This window comes from Mustela lutreola, chromosome 4 (genome assembly GCF_030435805.1).
Source record: "Mustela lutreola isolate mMusLut2 chromosome 4, mMusLut2.pri, whole genome shotgun sequence".
In the NCBI taxonomy this organism is placed as follows: Eukaryota; Metazoa; Chordata; class Mammalia; order Carnivora; family Mustelidae; genus Mustela; species Mustela lutreola.
Genome location: NC_081293.1, coordinates 200,839,439 through 200,861,247, shown reverse-complemented (window position 1 = coordinate 200,861,247; position 21,809 = coordinate 200,839,439). Strand labels below are relative to the sequence as shown.

The 21,809-nt window shown below is 39.2% G+C and overlaps 1 protein-coding gene across 10 annotated transcripts in view; it reads left to right on the top strand.

Moving 5' to 3' along the window:
- Positions 1-21,809, top strand: part of LMBR1 (limb development membrane protein 1) — a 163,327-nt gene that overhangs the window by 81,535 nt on the left and 59,983 nt on the right. For 9 of the 10 annotated variants that reach the window (XR_009353058.1, XM_059172390.1, XM_059172385.1 and 6 more), the window contains 4 exons: positions 15,104-15,230; positions 15,681-15,749; positions 16,432-16,496; positions 20,314-20,386. Coding sequence is in view for 9 of the 10 variants with exons in the window: in XM_059172390.1 (XP_059028373.1) it covers positions 15,104-15,230; positions 15,681-15,749; positions 16,432-16,496; positions 20,314-20,386 (334 nt within the window). In the remaining variant the exon portion in view is untranslated. Of the gene's footprint in view, positions 1-5,058; positions 5,213-15,103; positions 15,231-15,680; positions 15,750-16,431; positions 16,497-20,313; positions 20,387-21,809 lie in introns of those variants that run through there. The other variant, XM_059172389.1, reaches the window with a different exon arrangement.

Sequence of the window (21,809 nt, the reverse complement as noted above, 5' to 3'; positions counted from 1 at the left end):
GTGCCAGTACCATGCTGTCTTGATGATGACAGCTTTGTAATAGAGCTTGAAGTCCGGAATTTTGATGCCACCAACGTTGGCTTTCTTTTTCAATATCCCTTTGGCTATTCGAGGTCTTTTCTGGTTCCATATAAATTTTAGCATTATTTGTTCCATTTCTTTGAAAAAGATGGATGGTACTTTGATAGGAATTGCATTAAATGTGTAGATTGCTTTAGGTAGCATAGACATTTTCACAATATTTATTCTTCCAATCCAGGAGCATGGAACATTTTTCCATTTCTTTGTGTCTTCCTCAATTTCTTTCATGAGTACTTTATAGTTTTCTGAGTATAGATTCTGTGTCTCTTTGGTTAGGTTTATTCCTAGGTATCTTATGGTTTTGGATGCAATTGTAAATGGGATTGACTCCTTAATATCTCTTTCTTCTGTCTTGCTGTTGGTGTAGAGAAATGCAACTGATTTCTGTGCATTGATTTTATATCCTGACACTTTACTGAATTCCTGTATAAGTTCTAGCAGTTTTGGAGTGGAGTCTTTTGGGTTTTCCACATATAGTATCATATCATCTGCGAAGAGTGATAATTTGACTTCTTCTTTGCCGATTTGGATGCCTTTAATTTCCTTTTGTTGTCTGATTGCTGAGGCTACGACCTCTAGTACTATGTTGAATAGCAGTGGTGATAATGGACATCCCTGCCGTGTTCCTGACCTTAGCGGAAAAGCTTTCAGTTTTTCTCCATTGAGAATGATATTTGCGGTGGGTTTTTCATAGATGGCTTTGATGATATTGAGGTATGTGCCCTCTATCCCTACACTTTGAAGAGTTTTGATCAGGAAGGGATGTTGTACTTTGTCAAATGCTTTTTCAGCATCTATTGAGAGTATCATATGGTTCTTGTTCTTTCTTTTATTGATGTGTTGTATCACATTGACTGATTTGCGGATGTTGAACCAACCTTGCAGCCCTGGAATAAATCCCACTTGGTCGTGGTGAATAATCTTTTTAATGTACTGTTGAATCCTATTGGCTAGTATTTTGTTCTATAATTTCTCCGTAGATTTAATACCATCTACTTTCTATCATTTAGGGATTTCTTTTTTTTTTTTTTTTTTTTGGTAAAGATTTTATTTATTTATTTGACAGAGAGAAATGACAAGTAGACTGAGAGGCAGGCAGAGAGAGAGAGAGGGAAACAGGCTTCCTGCTGAGCAGAGAGCCCTATGCGGGACTCGATCCCAGGACCCTGAGATCATGACCTGAGCCGAAGGCAGTGGCTTAACCCACTGAGCCACCCAGGCGTCCCCCATTTAGGGATTTCTTAACATTATTAGTCTACTGATGGCAGTCTTATCTTCTAGCATAATTCGTTCAGTGAGTTACTCTATGCTTGGTGTTGTTGCAGCTGCTAGGAATGGTGCAGATTCATTGATTGGTTATTTGTTATATATTTTTCCTGTCTCCCGTGATGATCGATCATCTTGAACCAATCTCCCTGATTCCTCTTTTCTCTCTACCTGTTAATTTTACTGGCCCTTTATCTGAAATACATTATTAATTTGCTAATTGTTAATTTGGGGACATTCTTTGGCCTTTTTCCAGATTGGGAGGTTTTGTGGTCTCTGCTTGAAATGGCTCTGATTTTGTCAGCAAATATGGAGGCCCAGTCTTTCCTTTTGGCCTTTCCTCTTTAGCTTTCTAAACGTTTTAGCCACTCATGGCCTTTGTTCAAAGAAGATCTTTTCCAGTCTGATGTTCATAAATCCTCAAGATTCCAGGACGATTTCTACAAATGTACTCATCCTTCCTGAATGCATCTGTATTGTAGGATCCTGAATGTTTACTTTTCCTGTGTCTTATTGGGCTTGCATGAAGCATACTCATGACGCTGGTGATTTTGTTTGATTATCCTGTGTATCTTGACTTCTGTTGTTTTTTCATTAATATTTTAGTTTTAATTTTAAAAATTTCATAGGAAGCCAATTAATCTGACATTACACTTTATATCATTCCAAATTACCTGTCAATATTTGTATTTGGAGTACTATGTAATTATAATTAGTTTGTACATATATTTTATATCCTTTTTACTTTAATAATTTATTTTGCATACATAAATTTTCTGGTGCCAAGAGCAGTTGTTCAAGACTTGGAAATGGGCAAAGGAGATGCTGGGTGTTCTGTCAGTGGAGTCCTAGGCTTTGTAGAAGACCGTGATGATGTGTACCTTTGCTTGATTTTCTATTGACTTGGCTATTTTACATCTCTTTAGGGTTAGAGCTAACCTGTAGGAAAGTAAGAGCAATGAAAAAGAGTTTGTCTGATAGAATTGATTTCTTTTCTATATAAAAGATAGCTCCAAGCATTTTATTATGTTGTCCCATAGGATACTATCTAGTTTTGCATCTATTGGCAAATTGATTTTATCATTTCCAGTTATCTGAGTATATCTGTGTTTTTCAAATTCTTCTTTGACCTGGTCTTAACAAAAATTCAAACCATCTGGCTCTGCTGGTAAAGGATGTGAGGAACAGAAAGGACCAGGGTACTCAGAGGGGAGCTGCACTTAGCAAGCTGCTGTAATACTTACTGTAGGCTGACATAGAAAATGGGGGTTCTGGTGGTAGAGTGCCCAGTAAATCCTTACAAGTGTCCACCAAGATACAGGCTACTGAGACCATCACTCAGAACCAGATCCTGCCTATCTAAGATCTACTTTCTAGATTCACTTAGTAGTTCTGCTGTCACCAGAGTCAGGAGGTGATAAAGAGAACCAGGAGGGAAAAAACTCTTTAAATATAAAGATGAGTAGGAATTCAGAAAATGACCTGACATCTGGGAAAAGCCAACACTGTGAGGGTTACCAGATTCAATGTATTGCTCAGAATAAATCGACAAAGAAAAGATTTCAGGGAGATTTAAAAATATTTGCTCTAGCATTTCAGACACTTTTTGGCAGAGGAAATTAAGCATATCTTATTCTCAATATTGCCAGAAATGAAAGTTATACAGTCATTCTGGTTTTTAAAAAATCAAGTCCAGACAGTTTGTAGGATATTTTTACCAGACGTCAAAGAATAGATAACTTCAGTTTCATACGGATTTGTTCAGAGATTTGAAGATGGAACGCTCACAGTTTTATGGGGCTGATAGAATCTTGATACTGAAAGTAGACAAGGGTTGTGTAAGAAAAGATCACTGTAGGCCATTTTTATTTGTGAATACTTGTGAATCAAAAAATATTAAGCTGAATTCAGCCATGTATGCAAAAAATCATCATCAAAGAAAATTTTATTTCAGGTATGCAAGATTGGCTTTACATTAGAAAATCTATGGCACTATAATTCATATTAGGAAAGTAAATGAGAAAAAAATAATTTGAGTGCCTCCAAAGAGACACAAAACACATTTAGCAAAATCAATAACCCATTCATGATTAAAAAGCAAACTAAGAATTTGAGCAAACGTTTTTAACTTGATAATGGATATATATCTACTCTAAGTCCGTAACTGGCATTGTACCTAATAGTAAAGTGTAGAAAGTATTTACTTTAAAATTGAGATGCCATCTGAAATCCTTTATTTCTAATAATAACGCTGTTATGGATTTATTAGTACTACAGTTAGACAAGAAAAGAAAAAACTGAAAGGTTAACAAAATATTATTAACATATGATATTGTCTGTTGAAAAACCCCATAGAATCTAAGAATAAATTATTACTTCAAATAAGAAATTTTTTTTTTAAGATTTTATTTATTTATTTGACAGAGAGAGATCACAAGCAGGCAGAGAGGCAGGCAGAGAGAGAGGAGGAAGCAGACTCCCTGCTGAGCAGAGAGCCCGATGCGGGACTCTATCCCAGGACCCTGAGATCATGACCTGAGCTGAAGGCAGAGGCTTTAACCCACTGAGCCACCCAGGCGCCCCTCAAATAAGAAAATTTATCAAGGAACCTGGATATAAGATTGACATAGAAAAATTAATATAGATTAAAATAGAAAACTAATAAATAACAACAAAGAAAATCTAATTAAAAATTTTTATAGTAGCAATATAGCATAAGGCATTTTGAAATAAATCATACAAATGATATGTAGAATCTTTATGGAAATAATATATGGAAACAAAAAATCTCATTGAAAGATGATACAGGAGACTTAAATAATGGATAGGTTATTCTGTGTTTAGGCTTTCTTTATATGGGTAAGAATAACAGTTCTCAAATTATTTTTTAGAATCAGTGCAATTCTAAAGAAAATTCCAACTGGTTATCGTGAAGAATGTGATAAGCAGATAGTAAATTCTTATGGAGGAGCAGAGAGCCAAGAATGGCCAAAGCGGTTTTGAAGAACATGGTGATGGGACTTACTCTACCAAATAAAAAAGGGTCAGAGGACTGGGATAGATGTGTCTCCAGAGAAAACATGTATGTGGCCAATAAGCACATGAAAGACCTCCATAGTACCAGTTTTGGGGGAAATGTAAATTAAAACCACAGGGAGGTATTTCTCCCCATGCATTAGGCTGGCGGCTAACAACAACTGCAAAACCCCCCAAACAAGAACACGTATTGGTAAGGATGTAGCAAGATTGAGACGCATGAACGCTGTTGATGGGAAGGTAAGGCTGTATAGACGCTGTGGAAAACAGTGTGGTGGTTGCTCACGAAATTGAAATTGAAATAGGATTACTGTTTATGAGCCAGCAGTTCCTCCTCTGGGTATATGCACAGAAGAATTGAAAGTGAGAACTCCACAGATACTCATGTATCCATTTATAAAAGTGTTTATTCAGGTTCTAGTTGGTTAACAGAGTAATGTTAGGTACTCCGTTTCAGGTGTACAACTAAGTGAAACACTTCCATATGCCAGCTGTGCACAGCAAGTGCCCGCCCTCCTCCCCATCACCTGCTCCACCCGTCCTCCCGCCCGCCTCCCCTCTGGCCACCAGCTCGCCCAGGCTCCTCCTCCTCCACCGCCGTCTTCCTCTTGCCTTCACAGACCTTTATACGCTTCTTTTCCCGGCAGCATTATTTAGAATTGCCAAAAGGTGGAAACAATGCAAGTATCCACCAGCGGATTAATAGATAAACAAAATGTAGTGTGCATCTATGAGGGAACGTTATTTCATCTTAAAAATCAAAGACATTCTGCAACATGGGCGAGGCTGGAGAGCGTTATGCTGAGGGAGGTGAGGCTGTCGCAACCAGGTAAATACTGTGGTTCCACTTTTCTGCGGGCCTTTAGAGTGGTCAAGTTCATAGAGACAGAAAATAGGATGGTCAGGGCTAGGGGCTGGGTGCAGGAGCAGGCAGGAATGGGGAGTCACTATCAATGGGTGCCGAGTTTCAGTTGGAGAATGTGGAAGAGTCCTGGGGATGGCTGGTGACGGGGATGGCAGAGCAGCGTGAACCAATATTTAACGCTATAGAACTGTGCACTTCAAAATGGTACACTTTGTGTTACGTGTGTGTTACCACAATCAAAAATAAAAGTAAATAAGTGACGAACATGGCAGTTCAAATTAGTGGTTATGTTTGGCCAGGTTGGTGTGGAAGTTTGGGTGTTGTTGAGAGGGCCACATGGGTGCCCAGGTAGTTGTGTGATGTTCCTGTAAGTTGGGTGGAATATGCACTAGTATTTAGTAGACAGTAGACTGTCATTGTTTACAAATAGGAAGGAATGAAAGGCTATTTTTCTTGGTGAGGAGCTCACATTACCCAAATCGAAACTGATATGTAAAACTGAAGTGTCAGTTTATAGTTTATCAGTGGAAAACTGTAAAATACACCTGCATGCACACCTGTCCACCCAAAGCCACTTTTTTTTTTTTTTTTAAAGATTTTATCTATTTATTTGACAGAGATCACAAGCAGGCAGAGAGGCAGGCAAAGAGAGAGGGGGAAGTAGGCTCCCTGTGGAGCGGAGAGCCCGATGCAGGGCTCGATCCCAGGATTCTGGGATCATGACCTGAGCCGAAGGCAGAGGCTTAACCCACTGAGCCACCCAGGCGCCCCGCCAAAGCTGCTTTTATTGAGAGCTGGGGGAGATGTGGAAATCAGGGAGAGATGGGCCCAACCCAGATAATGGAGTGAGGGCAGACAGCCCTAAGCTTTGTGTGCTATTTTGGAATTCTTAGTGTTTTTGTATGAACGCCGTCTTTGCCACATAAGCAATGAGATGCTACAGCTAAATTATGTGGTGGCACTCTGTTATATTCTGCTACGGTTTGCTGTAGTAATGTGATAAAAACCCTACTGATCTTTGTTTTGTTGTATCTGTTGGGGTTTATGCGTGGGTGTTTTATGAAACAAAAGGTAAGATATTGACTTCTGTTGTATTAAAAGTTTCTTATGGGACTGAGGATTGACCTCAGCATGAGTTTGCTATTATGGAATTGAAAATTAATGTTCTAGTAAAAGAAGCTTTTATGTGTTTTCCTTTATTTCTTTTACTATGTTAGAGGTTTGTCTTAGTATGTTTTAAGCATTCTCCCCTGCCTCCCTGTTTCCACATCAGTTTGTCTTTGGTGTCTCACTTTTGTACTGTGGGGGGGGGGGGGGGAAAGCATAGGCTCTGAGAGCTGACAGCCCTGAGTTCGCAGGGAGTGCCGGCTCACTCACTGCGATGGGGTGACTGGAGGCAGATTGTTTAACTTTCTGGGATGTAAGCTTCCTCATTTCTAATACAGTTTACCTTCTGATTTATCATGAAGATTCAAAGAGCGTGTGTAAAGCAACTGGTAGGAGCTTGGTAGATATCAGTTCCCATCTCTTTTCTTCTGTGAGATTGATACTAAAGGTTATTGGAAAAGAAGCAGAACGAAAGGTCTTCACTGGCCAGCCATGAAGTTGTTCTGATAATCTAGTGTAGTGTACTGCGAAAGTTTTTTCTCGAATTTAGAATTATGTTTAATTAATTATGTATTAATTTAGAATTAATACAAGGTCTTTGCATTTTTAAAAAAATTTTTATTTATTTATTTATTTATTTGTCAGAGAGAAAGAGAGAGAGAGAGAGAGATCTCAAGCAGGCAGAGTGGCAGGCAGAGGCAGAGAGAGAGAAGCAGGCTCCTCACCGAGCAGGGAGGCCGATGCAGGGCTCAATCCCAGGAGCCTGGGATCCTGACCTGAGCTGAAGGCAGACGCTCAACCGACTGAGCCAGCAGGTGTCCAGATCTCGAGGATTTTTGTCTAATATCATGGGAAGGTTCTCATAAATTTGAATACAATGAACATCTTAGTTAAATGAATAGGCAATGATAGTGTTTTTATTTTAACTTATCCTAAAATATATTCTCTTTGTCAAATTTTAATGACTTGAACATCTTGTAGTTTTAATTTTTCCATCTGAAATAAATTACATTAAGTGCATTAATATATTAAGAAATATTTCACTGTAGTTTAACAAAGCTTTCTATAAAGCTGTTTTCTTTGCCTTGGGACCAAAACTTCTTTTGTCCAAATGCTTAATGATTACCTTGGGAGGAAGGGGGGGAAATGTTTGACACTCTACGGATGCCTGTTTGTAGCTTGTTTCATGGGTTAAGAGTAATTAATACCTGCCTTTATTTTCTGCTCCTAGTTAGTGTTTCTATCCATCTTCCCAGATGACGGCATATATGTTTGGTGCAGTCTTGATGGCATGCTGAGCAAACCTTACCTTCGTGTTACTAAGAGACTCTTTTTGTTAAGTGAACAGTGGCTTGATATTTATTTTAAATGCTCTGTAAATGTAGAAAATTTTCCCAGGCTTTCCTGTTGGGTGGGGCCATAGTATGTAACATGGTGTTTACATACCTTCTGAGAGGTCAAGATGTCCAGGCAAAATCTTGTTTGAGTGTTCATCACCACAGAAACATGTCAGCTTATTGTTAGAACTTTTGTATATACATTGTCATTGTCACTTCATTGATCTTCAGCACAAAGCAATTAAGTGTGCAATTGACAAGTACAAAAAGTTCTAAAAGCAATTTTAACTATTTTAATGTTTTAAACTTTTACCTGTTCATTGCTTATTTAAATCTTAAATCTCTGTCCACATGTATTTAGTTTTTACTAGTCTATTCAATTTAAGCTTTTATAGTGTTTTGATAATTGTAATTTTCAAAATAATATTGATGTGAAACTAGTGTAATTATATAGCTTGCTTTTCTTAAAATACACTATAGTGTTTTATTAGTGGAAAGAAAGTACTTAGTTTCAATGCTGTTTTTAATAGTAGTTTTGAGTGCTTATTGAACTATCATTTTAATAAAAGGTGGAGTTTCATTAAAGTAACTTAGATTCATGGTTTTGGGGTGGGATTAAGATAAGTATTCATATTGGGGATAAAAATATTACAGAGTTCCAGAGATCTTAATAATGTATGACATAGTATAAACATTCAAAAGTACTTGAAAGAGGTACAACTGTTGATAAGTTCAAGTTCTTATAGTTTGTGATCTTATATTCAAGAGACTTACTTTTTAAGATAAACAGTGGAAACCTTTTTCCTCTCTGACAATCTTCTGCCACTTTGTTATTTGCAGGGTATTTCAGTAAGTTACTCTGACATCTGGCACATCTTTTAGCTCAGCATATGCAAGAATAGAGTTGATAGGAACCTTCCCCTTGGGGCTTCCTAGCTCCTGATTCTGACTCTTAATGGAAAAATGAGCAGTAGGCATATTTTTTTGCTTATATGCTGTCCTGCTGGTGATTAATGGTAGTGATAAAAGCTCTCTCAATGCTTTCATTACTTTGCAGACAGAATCACATACAAAAGTTTAAAAATCTCACACATTACATGCCACAAAGCCTGTACTTTTTAGGCTTTGTAATACTTTTATGATCTCAAGAAAGGTGGTAACTGCAGTTTATGTATTTTTGGCACTTGTAGGAGCCGGTCAATTCTGAATTAACAGATGAAGTCTCTGGTTCTTTATAGCCCCATTACCCTCTTCTCTCTGTCCTAAAGTTGTTGATGATAGAAAAAGGCTGCCACATTGCATTTGATAAAAGAATTTATGTTTTTCTATTGGTGTTGCTAAAATTCATAAATGTGACACTTCAGTGACTTCAAGTTGGGCTCATTTTTACCTCATTTAATAATAATAATAAAAAAAAGAATACAGTTAAAAGGAGAACATAAATGTCCTGGCCTCCTAGTGGGCTGAGTCAGAATAACAGTGATTTCTTCCTACAGCAGTCCGCAGTCTTTCACCAACAGGCATAATCCTGTCCAGCAAATTTGGTGACTTGCTCTGTGGCAGCCTTTTCTGTAAGTGTAATATTGCTGATTCACTCTTTTGTACTTAGACTGATAACTGAAAATGAGATTTCTTTTTGTGAGTTATTTGCTATTTTTCAAAAGAAATATTGAGGGTAAATTTTGAACAATTTATATGATTTGACTACAGAAGTCTTTTTTTGTTAAATTATTCTTACATGACTGCTACGCATGTGAGTATACATTTTAGATATTTCTTCTTGATATTACTCAATATCTGAAATAGAAAAAGGCATCTTTTTTGAATTATATAGCTTGTTTCTTTTTAGAAAAACTGTTCATATATATATATATATATATATTTAACAAAAAGGGATTTATTTGAGGACTTAATATGTCAGTGTAGGGGAGTAAGTGTTTGGGTCTTAAACCTTAGTATCACTGTCAGTCAGGTCATATGTAGGCGGCATTTTAAAAATTATTTTTCTTAATGAGAGAATGTAATTTTTCTTAATATAAACAGAAGGGGGTGGTTTTTGAATTTAGTAGTAGATTATCTCTTTTTGACATTAATGCTAATGAAAATATTAAGTAGAGCAATAGCATGTTAAATCAGGTTACTTCAACAAAGCTGTTTTTCCAATAATTTTATATCAAGGCTAAATTTAGAAAAATAACCAGAAAGTACTTCAGAGTACAGAGAGTATCTGACTTATATCAGATTTCATTAGCAGCAGGGGGTTAATAATCTGCACTGACCAATATGATAACCACTAGCCTTGTGAGGCTGTATAAATGTAAAAGTACTAAAATTACATAAAATTAAAAACTAGTTCTTCATTCATAGTAATGATATTTTAAGTGCTTGATAAACACATATGGCTAGTTGCTGTCTTCTTGGATAACATAGACTAGAACATTTCCATCGTCACGGAAGGGTCTGTTGGACAGCACTTCTGTATGCTATTAAATCATAAATAATTTGCTTCATCTATAATTATTTTGTACACCATCTAAACAGCAGAAGAAAGAGTAAGACCCAACTTTAAGGATGTATGTATAGCACCTCATTTGCTTAGAAGTGGTGCTAATGAGCCTTGATGTTTATTTGTTGTTGCGTTACTGCACCTGTTTCCCTGTTGCCGGCCTGTGTTTCTGTAGCAAGTTCTGACTGAGAGCGATGTGATCAGAGTTGTGTTTTGTGGAGATTGCATTCCTGCTGCAGTGTAGGCAGTACGTCAGGCAGAGAGAGGCCAGAGCTGGCCATCGGACTCCTAGCTAGCAAAGCAGGGAGTTGTCCAGGTGAGATGAGTGTGGTGGCAGAAGGAGAAGTGGATAGAGTTAGTCATAATGACACAATAGAATCAGAAGGCCCTGGTGTTTGAATAGATTAGGGTCCGAGTGTGTGTGTGCGTGTGTGTGTGTGTGTGTGTGCATGCACACATGCGGGAGGGTGGGATGACAGGGGTATTTGCAGCGTCGGGAAAAAACAACACAGTGGGTACTGGTGCCATCAGTTGGGCTATGTTAACAGTGAAGGAGTGGGTTTAGGGGATAAAGTGGGGAGTCTGACTTTAGAATTAAATGTAAATACTTGTGAGATACTTGAGGGGAGGAGGCAGCTCAAAGGTATGGATCTTGGTCTCAGTGGTGAGATTTGGACGAAAGATACAAACTTCAGAGTCATTGGTTAAATGAGGAGGCAAGATCCCCTGGGGGAAGAACGGAGCGGTCTATCTGGGGTCTTCATCAGATGCGCTCTCTTCGTCAGAATTAACTGAGGTGTCTTTGGGCTGGTTCTCAGGGATTGGCAAGCCCCTTGCTAATGCTGACGTGTGCCAAAGTTTGAGAAGCACTGATCCAGCATGTTGAAATGATGAACATCTAAGCCTGAGCCATGGGAGAAGAGGAATCTGAGGTGTTTTCCTTTATGTAAAGAATGAAAGAAATAAGAGCAGAGACGGAGAACCAGAGGTAGGGAAAGGAAACTGAGGGATGTGCAGTCCCTCCAGTTATATCCCACTAAGGAAGAGGTAAGGGCAGCTACAGGTTTCTAGAAAGTAGGAGATGAGATGTAGGATCAAGGAGAATGGAAAACATTTAAAAAACTGAGGGCATCGTTAGTCAGCTAGAGATCAGCTTAAGTCGTGCCACGTAACAGCAAAGGCCCACTTTGGAATGTCGTAGCACATGTTTCTCAAGATTTTGTAAATTTCTTTCCTAGGACTGAGAATTCAGGGAGTGAGCCACCAGTAGAGTTAAGGTAGTCTGGTAGAAATCAAAGGGACCCGGAATATTAGAATTATTACTGGTACCGAAGTATCATTAAAATACATATTTCAGCATAGGGAACAGGCAAGTGAAAATAAGACTGGAGGAGTGGAGGTTATAATGAGGAAGACCAGTGTAGGTTAGAGGACTGGATGTACTGGAGAGGAATATGGAGCGGTCTCACAGTCTTGAGTTCGTAGAGGTGGGTCTGAGAGACGAGAGAGTCAACTAGTGCGTGTGCTGGGCTGGGGTAGCATGGAGGTTAAGTTCATTAGGAGCTTGTATGTTAGTCATGATGGCAAGGGAATGATCAGAAATGCTTGTGTACCTGGTGTTGACATCATCAAGAAACTCGGGATTGTTTCTTATAGGTCCGTGAATAGTAGGTGACAGAGATGTGAAGAAGGTGATAAGCTGGCACTAGGGGAGATAAATTTATTTTATTTATTAAAGATTTTTATTTATTTATTTGACAGAGATCACAAGTAGGCAGAGGCAGGCAGAGAGAGGGAGGAAGCAGGCTCCCTGCTGAGCAGAGAGCCCGATGTGGGACTCGATCCCAGGACCTTGGGATCACGAGACTTGAGCTGAAGGCAGAGGCTTAACCCTCTGAGCCCCCCATGCGCCCGTAGGAGAAGTAAATTTGATCCAGAAACACAAATGATAGGTGAACTCCAAAGCCTTGAACATTTAAAAAACAAAGGCAGTAATTTGAGCCATTACAGTTAACCCTGATATTGTGCCTGCTAAGCACCCAGCCTAATGGCTAAGCACATTACTTATGTTAACTCATTTGATCCTTATAATGACCCCATAAGGTAGGGATAAACCTATTTTACAAATGCACAGAGGTTTAGAAGTTTGCCCAGTGTTAACACAGGTGGTCAGTGATGGGACTAGGCTTTGAACCCAGGCGGTTTGCTGCTGGAGTTGGAGTCCTGAACTAGCTCCCTATACTCTCATAAACTAAACTTGGATATTTTAAAAGTTACTTTTCTGGGTGCCAATCTCTTGGAAATAATTCTTTTAAGAAAAAAATTAAAAATTAAGAACAACATTAATTTGTTCTCGTATTACTTAAAGTAATGCACATTCACACTATAAAATTTTGAAAATACATAAAAGGACAAAGTATATAAGAAAAATAGTTGCCTGTAATCATAGTTTTTATAGCTGGCCTTGCAGGGCTTGGTGTTATAGGAACATGATGACACCCCTCCTCTCTGGGAGAAGGGGCTATGCCCCAAGCCCCCCCTGCGGCTCAGCCTCTGAAGCATCAGCACATCAAGTCCTGGGGGGCCCTTACTTCTCCCACTTGTCTACTGCTTGGGTAGAGCTTCATTACTAGATCTTGGGAGGCTTCTCATTGCGCTTAACCCAACCTGGTGGGACTCTTATTTGCTCTTCTCTAGAAAGCCATGTTAGCTGCCTGCCCTTGCTACCCAAAGCTGCCAGAAGGGAGAGGGTCTGAGATTTTACTGTACTTGCAAGCTGACAGTTAGTCGGGTTCCTGCATGGTTGTTGTAGACACGAGACTCTTGGATCAGAGACAAAGGACTTCATTACTCAGAACAGGTAAGCCAAGAGCTTCCTGTTCCCCAGGACAAGCCCTCCTCCCACCAGCCTCATGGGGACATGTGGCTCCGGTGACGCCACTCCCGCTGTGGGCTCAGGTCTTAGCTGGGCAATCTCAGACCTAGGGAAACCCACACATGTGTTTCAAGCAAACTTGCCTGCCCTTTGCTCTGTGGGAAACAGACCTACTTCTGCTTCAGAGAGATACCGTCTCTGTTTTCCAAGCGTGTTTGCTATCCAGACATCCTTTAAAGATAGTCCAGGGGCTCCTGGGTGGCTCAGTTGTTTAAGCATCTAGCTTGATTTCTGCTCAGGCCATGATCTCAGGGTCATGTATCCGAGCACCTATTCTTCTTATCCATTATAAGCTCTTCACATAATATTTGATGTGTAATAAGATTCTTGCTTACAAAAAAGGACTATTGCTTAGAAAGAGGGAAGCAAGGTAAAAGAAAGTACTATTGGAAGGTGGCTACCTGGGCCACCTGGCTGGCTAACTTGATAGAGCAGCTGACTCTTCATCTTAAGAGTTGTGAGTTCAAGCCCCACTCTGGGTGTGGCGCCTACTTTAAGAAAAGAAAAAGAAAGGTGGCGGTCATGTTTTGGTATCCTAAGTGGCTTGAAGGTTGTGAAGTGCAGGTTGGAGAGTTCTTCGGGAGAGTCAGTGGGTTTTTCCGGAGCACGTTTGGGGACTTCATGTTTCGTCTCACTTGAGTCGTAACTGCAGTTAGATCTGATGTGTTAAATAAAATACAAGCATCACACACTCCAGTCTGCTGGCCTCCCTTCCTGTGAACACTGAAGGTGTGCTGACTCCACATTTAAGGACATCTCTGAACCTGCCCTGGGCAGCTCGGTGGTAAGCCTGGCCTGTGAGAGCCTCGCTGGGGCTGGGGCTGGGGCGGCTCTGCCAGGGTGTGGGCCGGGCCTTCTCCTCTCCATCTGACTGCACGCTGCGATTGACGTGCAGCCTCTCCAGTTAGCAAATAATATAGGGCGAAATTGAAGTAAGTGTGTGTTTTAGATCTTTATCACACAACTTCAACTATTTTTAATGTGGAAGGAAATATTACATGAGATGTATTTTGAGAGACATGGATTTATTTCTGATTTTGTTTGTTGTATTAGATGTACATTAGTGCATTAGGGTATAAAGCATCAATAGGGGTCTTTGAATTTAGGTACGGATTCAGTCATTTGGTGACTTTTCAGGAATATAAGAAAGTTGTTTTTTATTCATTTGTTTGCCTTGTCCAATAGGTTTCAATGTTTCAAGCTTAGAAGCCTTGGTTTGGCTTGGTTTAGAAGACCTCTGGTTTGGCCCTGAGATCAGAATTTGTTTTATGTCTAAAACAAAACTGTGCATAAAGATGGTTTATTATATTCCGGGCACATGAAGTAATGATGGTTTTATCTAATGTGAAGAAAGAAGTGATACATAATTGATAGCTGAGTGCTGTGCCTGGCCTTGGTTTCTGCTGCCAGCTTTGGTTGGGGAGTCCCTGGGCTACAGAGCAGGGGATGCTGGCCTCTGTGGCGGCAGGGCGGGGGGGGGGGGTTGCTGGCAGCTGTGGGAGTGGAGGAGAGGGGGCACTGGTCCTTGTAGGGGTGGAGGTGAGGGGAGCGCTGGCAGCTGTGCTGGGGGCCGTGGGAGTGGTACTCGAGGCTGGCGCCCTGGGATTGGGGTCTGTGCGCGCTCATGGGGTCCAGCGCTCTGATGGCTGCTTGGCTGCCGACCTGAGTCATTCTTGATGCCCTCACTGAGAACTGCAGACAGAGATTCACCAACTTGCGTTTTAAAAGATGGCTCTAAAAAATGTTTTCACTTTTTTTTTTTTGGTTCTTTAAAGCTTGATGGTATTCTGCATAATTTGGTAAAGCAAAGTCAGTCTAAACCTGACACTGTAAAGCTGAAATTTTTTAATCTTGCTAATAAATACAAATTTCCTCCCTTTCCAAAGAATCTTTGTACTTTCATATAGATAGAAGCCTAATTAATCATGAGATGAAATAAAATACAGTTAGATCTCCATTATCTTTTTCAGGGAATCCGAGCCCGCATTTTAGAAACTCTGGTCATGCTTGTCCTTCTTGCGCTCCTTATCCTCGGGATAGTGTGGGTCGCCTCGGCGCTCGTTGACAAGGACGCGGCGAGCATGGAGTCTTTGTATGGTAAGCCGGCTTCTCTCTGGGACCTCAGCCGGCGTAAAATTACACACTCGCTTTCCTGAGTGTTTTCATAATTCTTTGTGTCGTTAGCCCTTGTTGCTAATTTACAGAGTTAATAAGTCTTTAGACATGTTTAAGAAAAGAAATGAGTGTTCATGTGTTTGCTGTATTCAGAATGAGCAGGCAGCTTTTAAGATTTTTTGTTTGTTTGTTTCTTAGTTGGATTCTGTTCTTAAAATTCCATGGAGACTTTTTTTCTCCTCCAGACAGGTTTTGCAAAATGGTTATTTCCTTTTCTTCTATTTTAGATCTTTTTATTGTATAATTTAGAAATTGTATGGCTTAGACTCAAATAGACAATTATGATGTTTATCAAACAATTTATAGTCAACTTCAATGTATTTCAATGTACAGTATTTTGGATTTCGAAAACATATGTGCATTTCTTTGCAGATCTCTGGGAGTTCTACCTTCCCTATTTATATTCCTGTATATCTCTGATGGGATGTTTGTTACTTCTCTGTAAGTAGTTTTCTGGCTTATTGTTGACGGGGGAATGGAGTTCTTTATTTTGGAAAATTATAGGAAGCTTTCCTGAAGAAATGTTTTTAAAGTTGGCCCTTCACTTTTTTAATGTTAAGATAAATTTGGATAAACTAAAGCCATGAAATAAAACACATGTGGTGTTCTTTAAGGAAAGTCTCTCTTGTAGAGAGACGCACACACAGGCACACACTCACTGAAGCATTAGACTCGACTTTTGAATAGTAACGTATAATTCCGTGGGGTGAGTTTGTGGTCTTTGTTTCACATGTGTCCAATTTTACTCGAGTCATCATAGCGTGTCTCGGAGTACTGTAAGCAGATAAATGTGGGTGTAAGGAGTGAAGATAATAGTTGGTTCTCAACTCCCACCAGCACTTGAAATGTAATCTGCTCTTTCGTTGGTTTTCTTTTATTTCTTTTAAGTGAAAAGACTTCCTCAGCCGCTGGAGTCTTGCACATACTAAGCCTTCGCCAGCCTTCAGCTGCCTGCCCTCCTCTCCCGGTCACCGCCGTAGCTTTTATTGAGAAAGTGTCCCCGACAAAACACTGAGAGAATCTAAGTTGGAGACCAGAGTTTTCTTAAAACGGTGATCTGTGAGTCCGTTCTCTGTTTTGCACTATCGATTGACCTGCCTCTTCTCTGTGATCTTCCCCGCAGTGTGTACCCCCGTTGGCCTCTCCCGCATGTTCACAGTGATGGGTCAGTTGCTGGTGAAGCCAACAGTAAGTGTGTCGTCTTGTTTGTGAAATAAATGTGTTTACATCTGAGCATCTCTTAGGTTGTGAATTAGCAATCAGAAACATTAGAATATTTCTGTGGGCTTGGGACCTTGTTATTGTTGCTTTTATTTTAATCTTCTTCATCCTTGGAAATCAAATTTGTTTTTGTTTCTAAAATACTAACTACAGACACTCAGGTGGAAATTCCTCTAGCAAATTTTATGACAAAATTTACAAATACTTACAGATATTTTAGGTGTCTGTTGTATCAGTAGTAACTCTGTTATGTTTCAGAATGTGCCACATATATTCCTTGATTAACAGACCAGTTTCGTCTCTGGGAGTTGTTGCGTGTTCATTTTGATTATACTTTGCAGGTTAATCTCAGAGTTACCATATATTCATTGTGAAGTGGTTTTCAGATGGCAGTAATCATAATGAATTGTTCCTAATTTCTTTGGCCTCTAGCTATTTTGTCAAATATTTGCTCCCATGAAAATAATTCTTTGCTGCATTTAAGGAACTTGCCGTTTACATTATTTTCACGGGTCCTCACTGGCTCAGGTCTGAATGACTCACAACCTGTTCTCTAGTCCACCGACCTCTAGCCTCTGCTCCCGCCCCCTTGTCTGATCCCGCCCTCTGCAGCTGAGGGGCTGTGCCCACAACAGGCTTGTGCTGTCACTTCCAGGCATGTCTGGGGCTTTCTCCCAACCCTGCACCCTGCCTGCTTCAGCCACCTGACAGCGTCCTCAGGCCTGGCTCTGAGGTCGGCTGCATTCACTGCCTGTCTTTGAACCTTGCCTCATCTTTTCTTTTAAGTTAAGATAATCAAGCTTCTTTCTCTGCACCGCTCATATTCTCCAGTGTATCTCATTGGTAGCACCTATCAAATTATTTTGGTTATATGTTTGTCTTTCCTGTCAGAGTGATTAATCAAGGAAAAATTTGAGGAAATATTGCAGTAGAGGTATTCTTTCAGTAATGCATGCTTAATTTTGAGAGATTTAAAAATAAAGGATTAATAATTTCTTCATATCTTTTTTAAAAATAAAATTGGATTATTTAACATTGCTACATAAATGTATACACTCAAATAAAACATGCTATCAAATCCTAAAATGCACTTTTCTCTGGAAGAGGTTTTATGGCACTGCATTCTTAATTTCTTCCTGATTCTCTGGCAGAGCTTTTTTTTTTTTTTTTTTTTTTTTTTTTGGTCTTTTTCTCTGTTTCTATTTTCTGGTCCCCTAAAGATAGGCATATGTTCCAAGTTCTGTCTTTGGTCTAACGTGGCTCTGCTCCGTTCTCCTGACCACCTCTGCCACTTTCACGACACTTTTATATGTGTAACTCTGGGGAGCAAAAGACTCTGCAAACAAACTACACCACATGATAAATGCTGTGCCTGAGTACCCACGGAGCTGAGAGCTTAGCTCATAGAAAACCGAACTACTTACTTAGCGCCCTTCCCAAAGCTGATTTTTCTTCTAAAGTTGTCTCTTACTAACATTATTCTCAAAACTTTAGTTATCTTTGTCTCTTTTCTTTTTGCTAACACCCACTATTAATGATATTAAGTCAGTCTAGGCTCTATATTTGTGATTAGTACTGTATTTTACACACATTTCTCATTTAATCCTGCTAATAAACCCATAAGTTAGGTGGTGGTCTTATTTTATGGCTGAATTATCTATAGTTCAGGGAGATTAAGTTGGTTGAACAAGATTTCAGATCAGTCTTGGTAGGGTGGGATTTGAACCCAGAGCCGGGTTTCAGACCCTGGACCACTGTTCTATTCTGTCATAAGCTCCAGAGTACTTGAACCACGATGTTGCTGAATGTACTTCACATCTCTTCACCTTTGTACTCTGCTTAGTTTCTGATCCAGATGCCTTTCCCATTTTTAATAAATTAAGCTATCAGGTAAGAGGCTACTATCATCAAAACACTTGAGAAAACTTTTTTCTTCCCACCTAGAAGTTGGGGATCTTTCTTCCTCTGAGCTTTTGTAATGTTTTATTTTTGCTTGGGTTACGACAGGTATTTTAACCCTGTAATTACTTTTTTTGAGTTCATTCTGTCTCTCCTGGACACTAGAATGTAAGCTGTTTGAGGTCAAGGACTGTCTTTAACTCCTCTCTAGGTCCCCATCAGCTCAGAGTGGTGAAGAGTACGGGCTTCAAAAGGCAGATAACTTTTCTTTGCCAAACCCTGTTTCTTGGCACATTATAAGATGGGGGAACACAACAGTCTGATTTTCATTGGATTGTTGTAGAATCACAGGCATGGGGCACATAAGCATTTAACACAAATATCTGTGTGCCCCTCGTTGTCGCTCACTTGAATGAAGACAGACCCATACTATAAGTCACTAATGAACAGTGTGCATTGTAAGAGGAAATCTTTTTGTATGGGCTCGACCTTAAGAAAAGTAAAAACTGGACTGTGGTCCAAACAGTAAGAATGGTGAGAACACTGATTGGAAAGAAACTTGATATGATGACCCACCAAGGTATGGCCCCTTGCCTGCCTTAGGCTCGGAGCGTCTTGGATTAACTCAGCTCAGTCTGCTGCCTGCACCCGTGCTGTACATCCGCGCAGGCTTTCCCACTTTGGACTGGTGCATCGTCTTCTGGGATAGGCCCTCACTGGCGGAGGCCCTCACTGGCGGCCTGCTGACGTGGGTCAGCCCGTCCTTTTCTCCTAGGTCTGTCAGCTTTTGTTCTTGTTTATTTGTGTGTTATTCTTTATTCATATCTTACTATTTTATTTTGCTACAAGTGCTAGGTCTATTGATAATAAGGGATTATCCATATTTATTGAAATACTAGGAATTACTGGATTGCTCTAAGTAAATTTTATAGAAATTAGGCACCTGATTAGATACCTGATAGGAGTTGCATGCTTTCAGACTCCTTTTTTATGAAAATACATCATCGGGAAGCTGAAAGGCTACACATGTATAGGGTTTCCACCTTTTGCTTTTTCCATCAACTTCTCATAGTTTATTGTTTTGCTGGGAATAAGTAGTTTGGGTTTGAATGATATTAAATATGTCAGCTTTGGGCTTCTTTCAGATTTTCCCCAGAGCTAGGAATATATTTAGGATCATTTCAAGAAAGATAGCTATGTTAACAAAGCTAGAATTAAACATATTTTAGGTTTTATCAGTTGTGAAGATAGTGCAGATAATAGCTCATATAATGGGTGATTGATCAGTGGTTCTTGTTTTTTTACTAGTGTTGTATGGCAGGGTGGTGAGCGGAGTCTACACAAACACAGTATTTCTCTAGGGTTCTATCTACAGAATGATTTTGATAATACCAGTAGTCATAATTTGCAGAAAATTTTTAGTATATACAGTTGATGTAAGTGGAAAGTATTGTGTGGTGGTTACTGAGTTTATAGGTCTCTTGTATTAAATATCATATAGGTAAATATAAATGAGAAACTAGTGTTGGACAGAGTGAGCTATTCCTTCTTGCTCTAAAATATTGGTTTGGGTGTGAGATAGTGTTTAGTCTTTTGGATGTTGAGAATTCATGCATTTGTTTGTCACTGAGAGAGCTGCAGTGTTCTTTAATCCTTTAAATTTAAATATATGTAGATTTTCTAATAGTCAACTTTTGATGTGTTTAGTTATATGCTAAAATATTTTTCCTTAACTTATAAATAGAATAGTGGGAGTATTTTTATTTTCAATTCCTAATGATTTTGAATCTAAATTCAGTCTAAATCGTAGACCAAATAGCCTAATGCTCTTGCAAGCACTAGTTCTGTAATGTGCATTAGTCAATGGTGTGATCTTTGAATTTAGATTCTTGAAGACCTGGATGAACAGATTTATATTATTACCCTAGAGGAGGAAGCACTCCAGAGACGACTAAATGGTATGTATGTATTCTGTGGTTAGAGCTCAATAAAAAATTATTTAATTCAGAAAAAGACAGCTAATTGAGGGGGAGAAATGCAGGCCTCTTAGCACATTGTGCTGAGTCACCAGGTCAAGATGTAAGAGTAACATGTGAATGTCCCAGGTGAGGACAGCTTTGCTAAAGACTAGTGGCACGGCGGTCAAGCACCCGTCTTTCCCTGTAGCTGTGATTAGGTGGAATTTAGCAGGGCCCGTTTGGTTCTGAGACACTGACCACGAAGGTATCCACCTCTAGTGCTGTGTATTTTAAACATGACGACTTAGTTACTGAGGTTTTGCAAATTTGCATGTTTTCTTAGTGACTTTAATATCTCTATTTCATTTCTTTCCTGTTGAAATCTTAAGATCAAAAGTAGTCTGTCTCTTCACTACTAGGTACCAAATTTGACTGTCTCAGTTGCGCTTAGGAGCTCTGTTGTTATTTGGGAATTCTGTTCGTTATCAGCCGTGATTACCATGTAAGCATGTCAAAGATCTCAAAGTTTAATTTTTATTTACCATCCTTTTGGCTTCAAATGAAGAACCAGTGAAAAAAAAGAGTAATGATGTAGTTTAACAAAGAAATGATATAGTTTGGGTAAATTTTCTATTTTACTTAAATGCTTTTTACTCTGCACTCTCTTCTCCTGTGTGGTAGTTGTTTTTTTCTTTAATGTTGAAAACCAGTCCCAAGATCAGATTATTAGGAGCTAACTGTATTTCAGGATCATAATTAAAGAGCAGGTATAAAATGGAAGGTTACTTTAATTATGAAATAGAAAGAAATAGATCTACTTTCTTTAGTTACAAGTAGTGAATTTAAATAATCAACTCAAAAGTGTTGCTAACATTTAGACCTTTATTCTTAGATCAAAGAATTTCAGATTTTATCTATTTTAGAGAATTCTTGGCAATAATATTGTTCCTTTGGTACCAATAACTTTTAGATTGGAACTACATGTGTCTTTTTTTCTTCTAATGTTATTAAAGGTATTTTAATATTTAAGCCCATTTTATTTCAGAATTACAACTTTTCTCAATAGTGTCAGCTTTATAAAATTTCATTAAAGTAGTAAATATTATAATAAATTTGTCTTACTTAGGTAATCTTGCTAATATGTGATAAATATGCCTGAACTATCCTGCTGCTGCCTGCTGTGTGCAGTTATGTTTCAGCCTGAAGTAGATGGCCTTTCTGTCTTCACAGATCAGGAGGCTGAGAACTAGGAAGGGTAAAAGATAGTGCCCCTTGGGGGCACCTGGGCAGCTCAGTTGGTTAAGCATTCGACTTCTCATCTCAGCTCAGGTCTGTAACTCAGAGTTGTGGGTTCGGGCCCCACAGTAGACTCCATGCAGGATGTGGAACCTATTTAACTAAAAAAAAATACAGCGCCCCATCA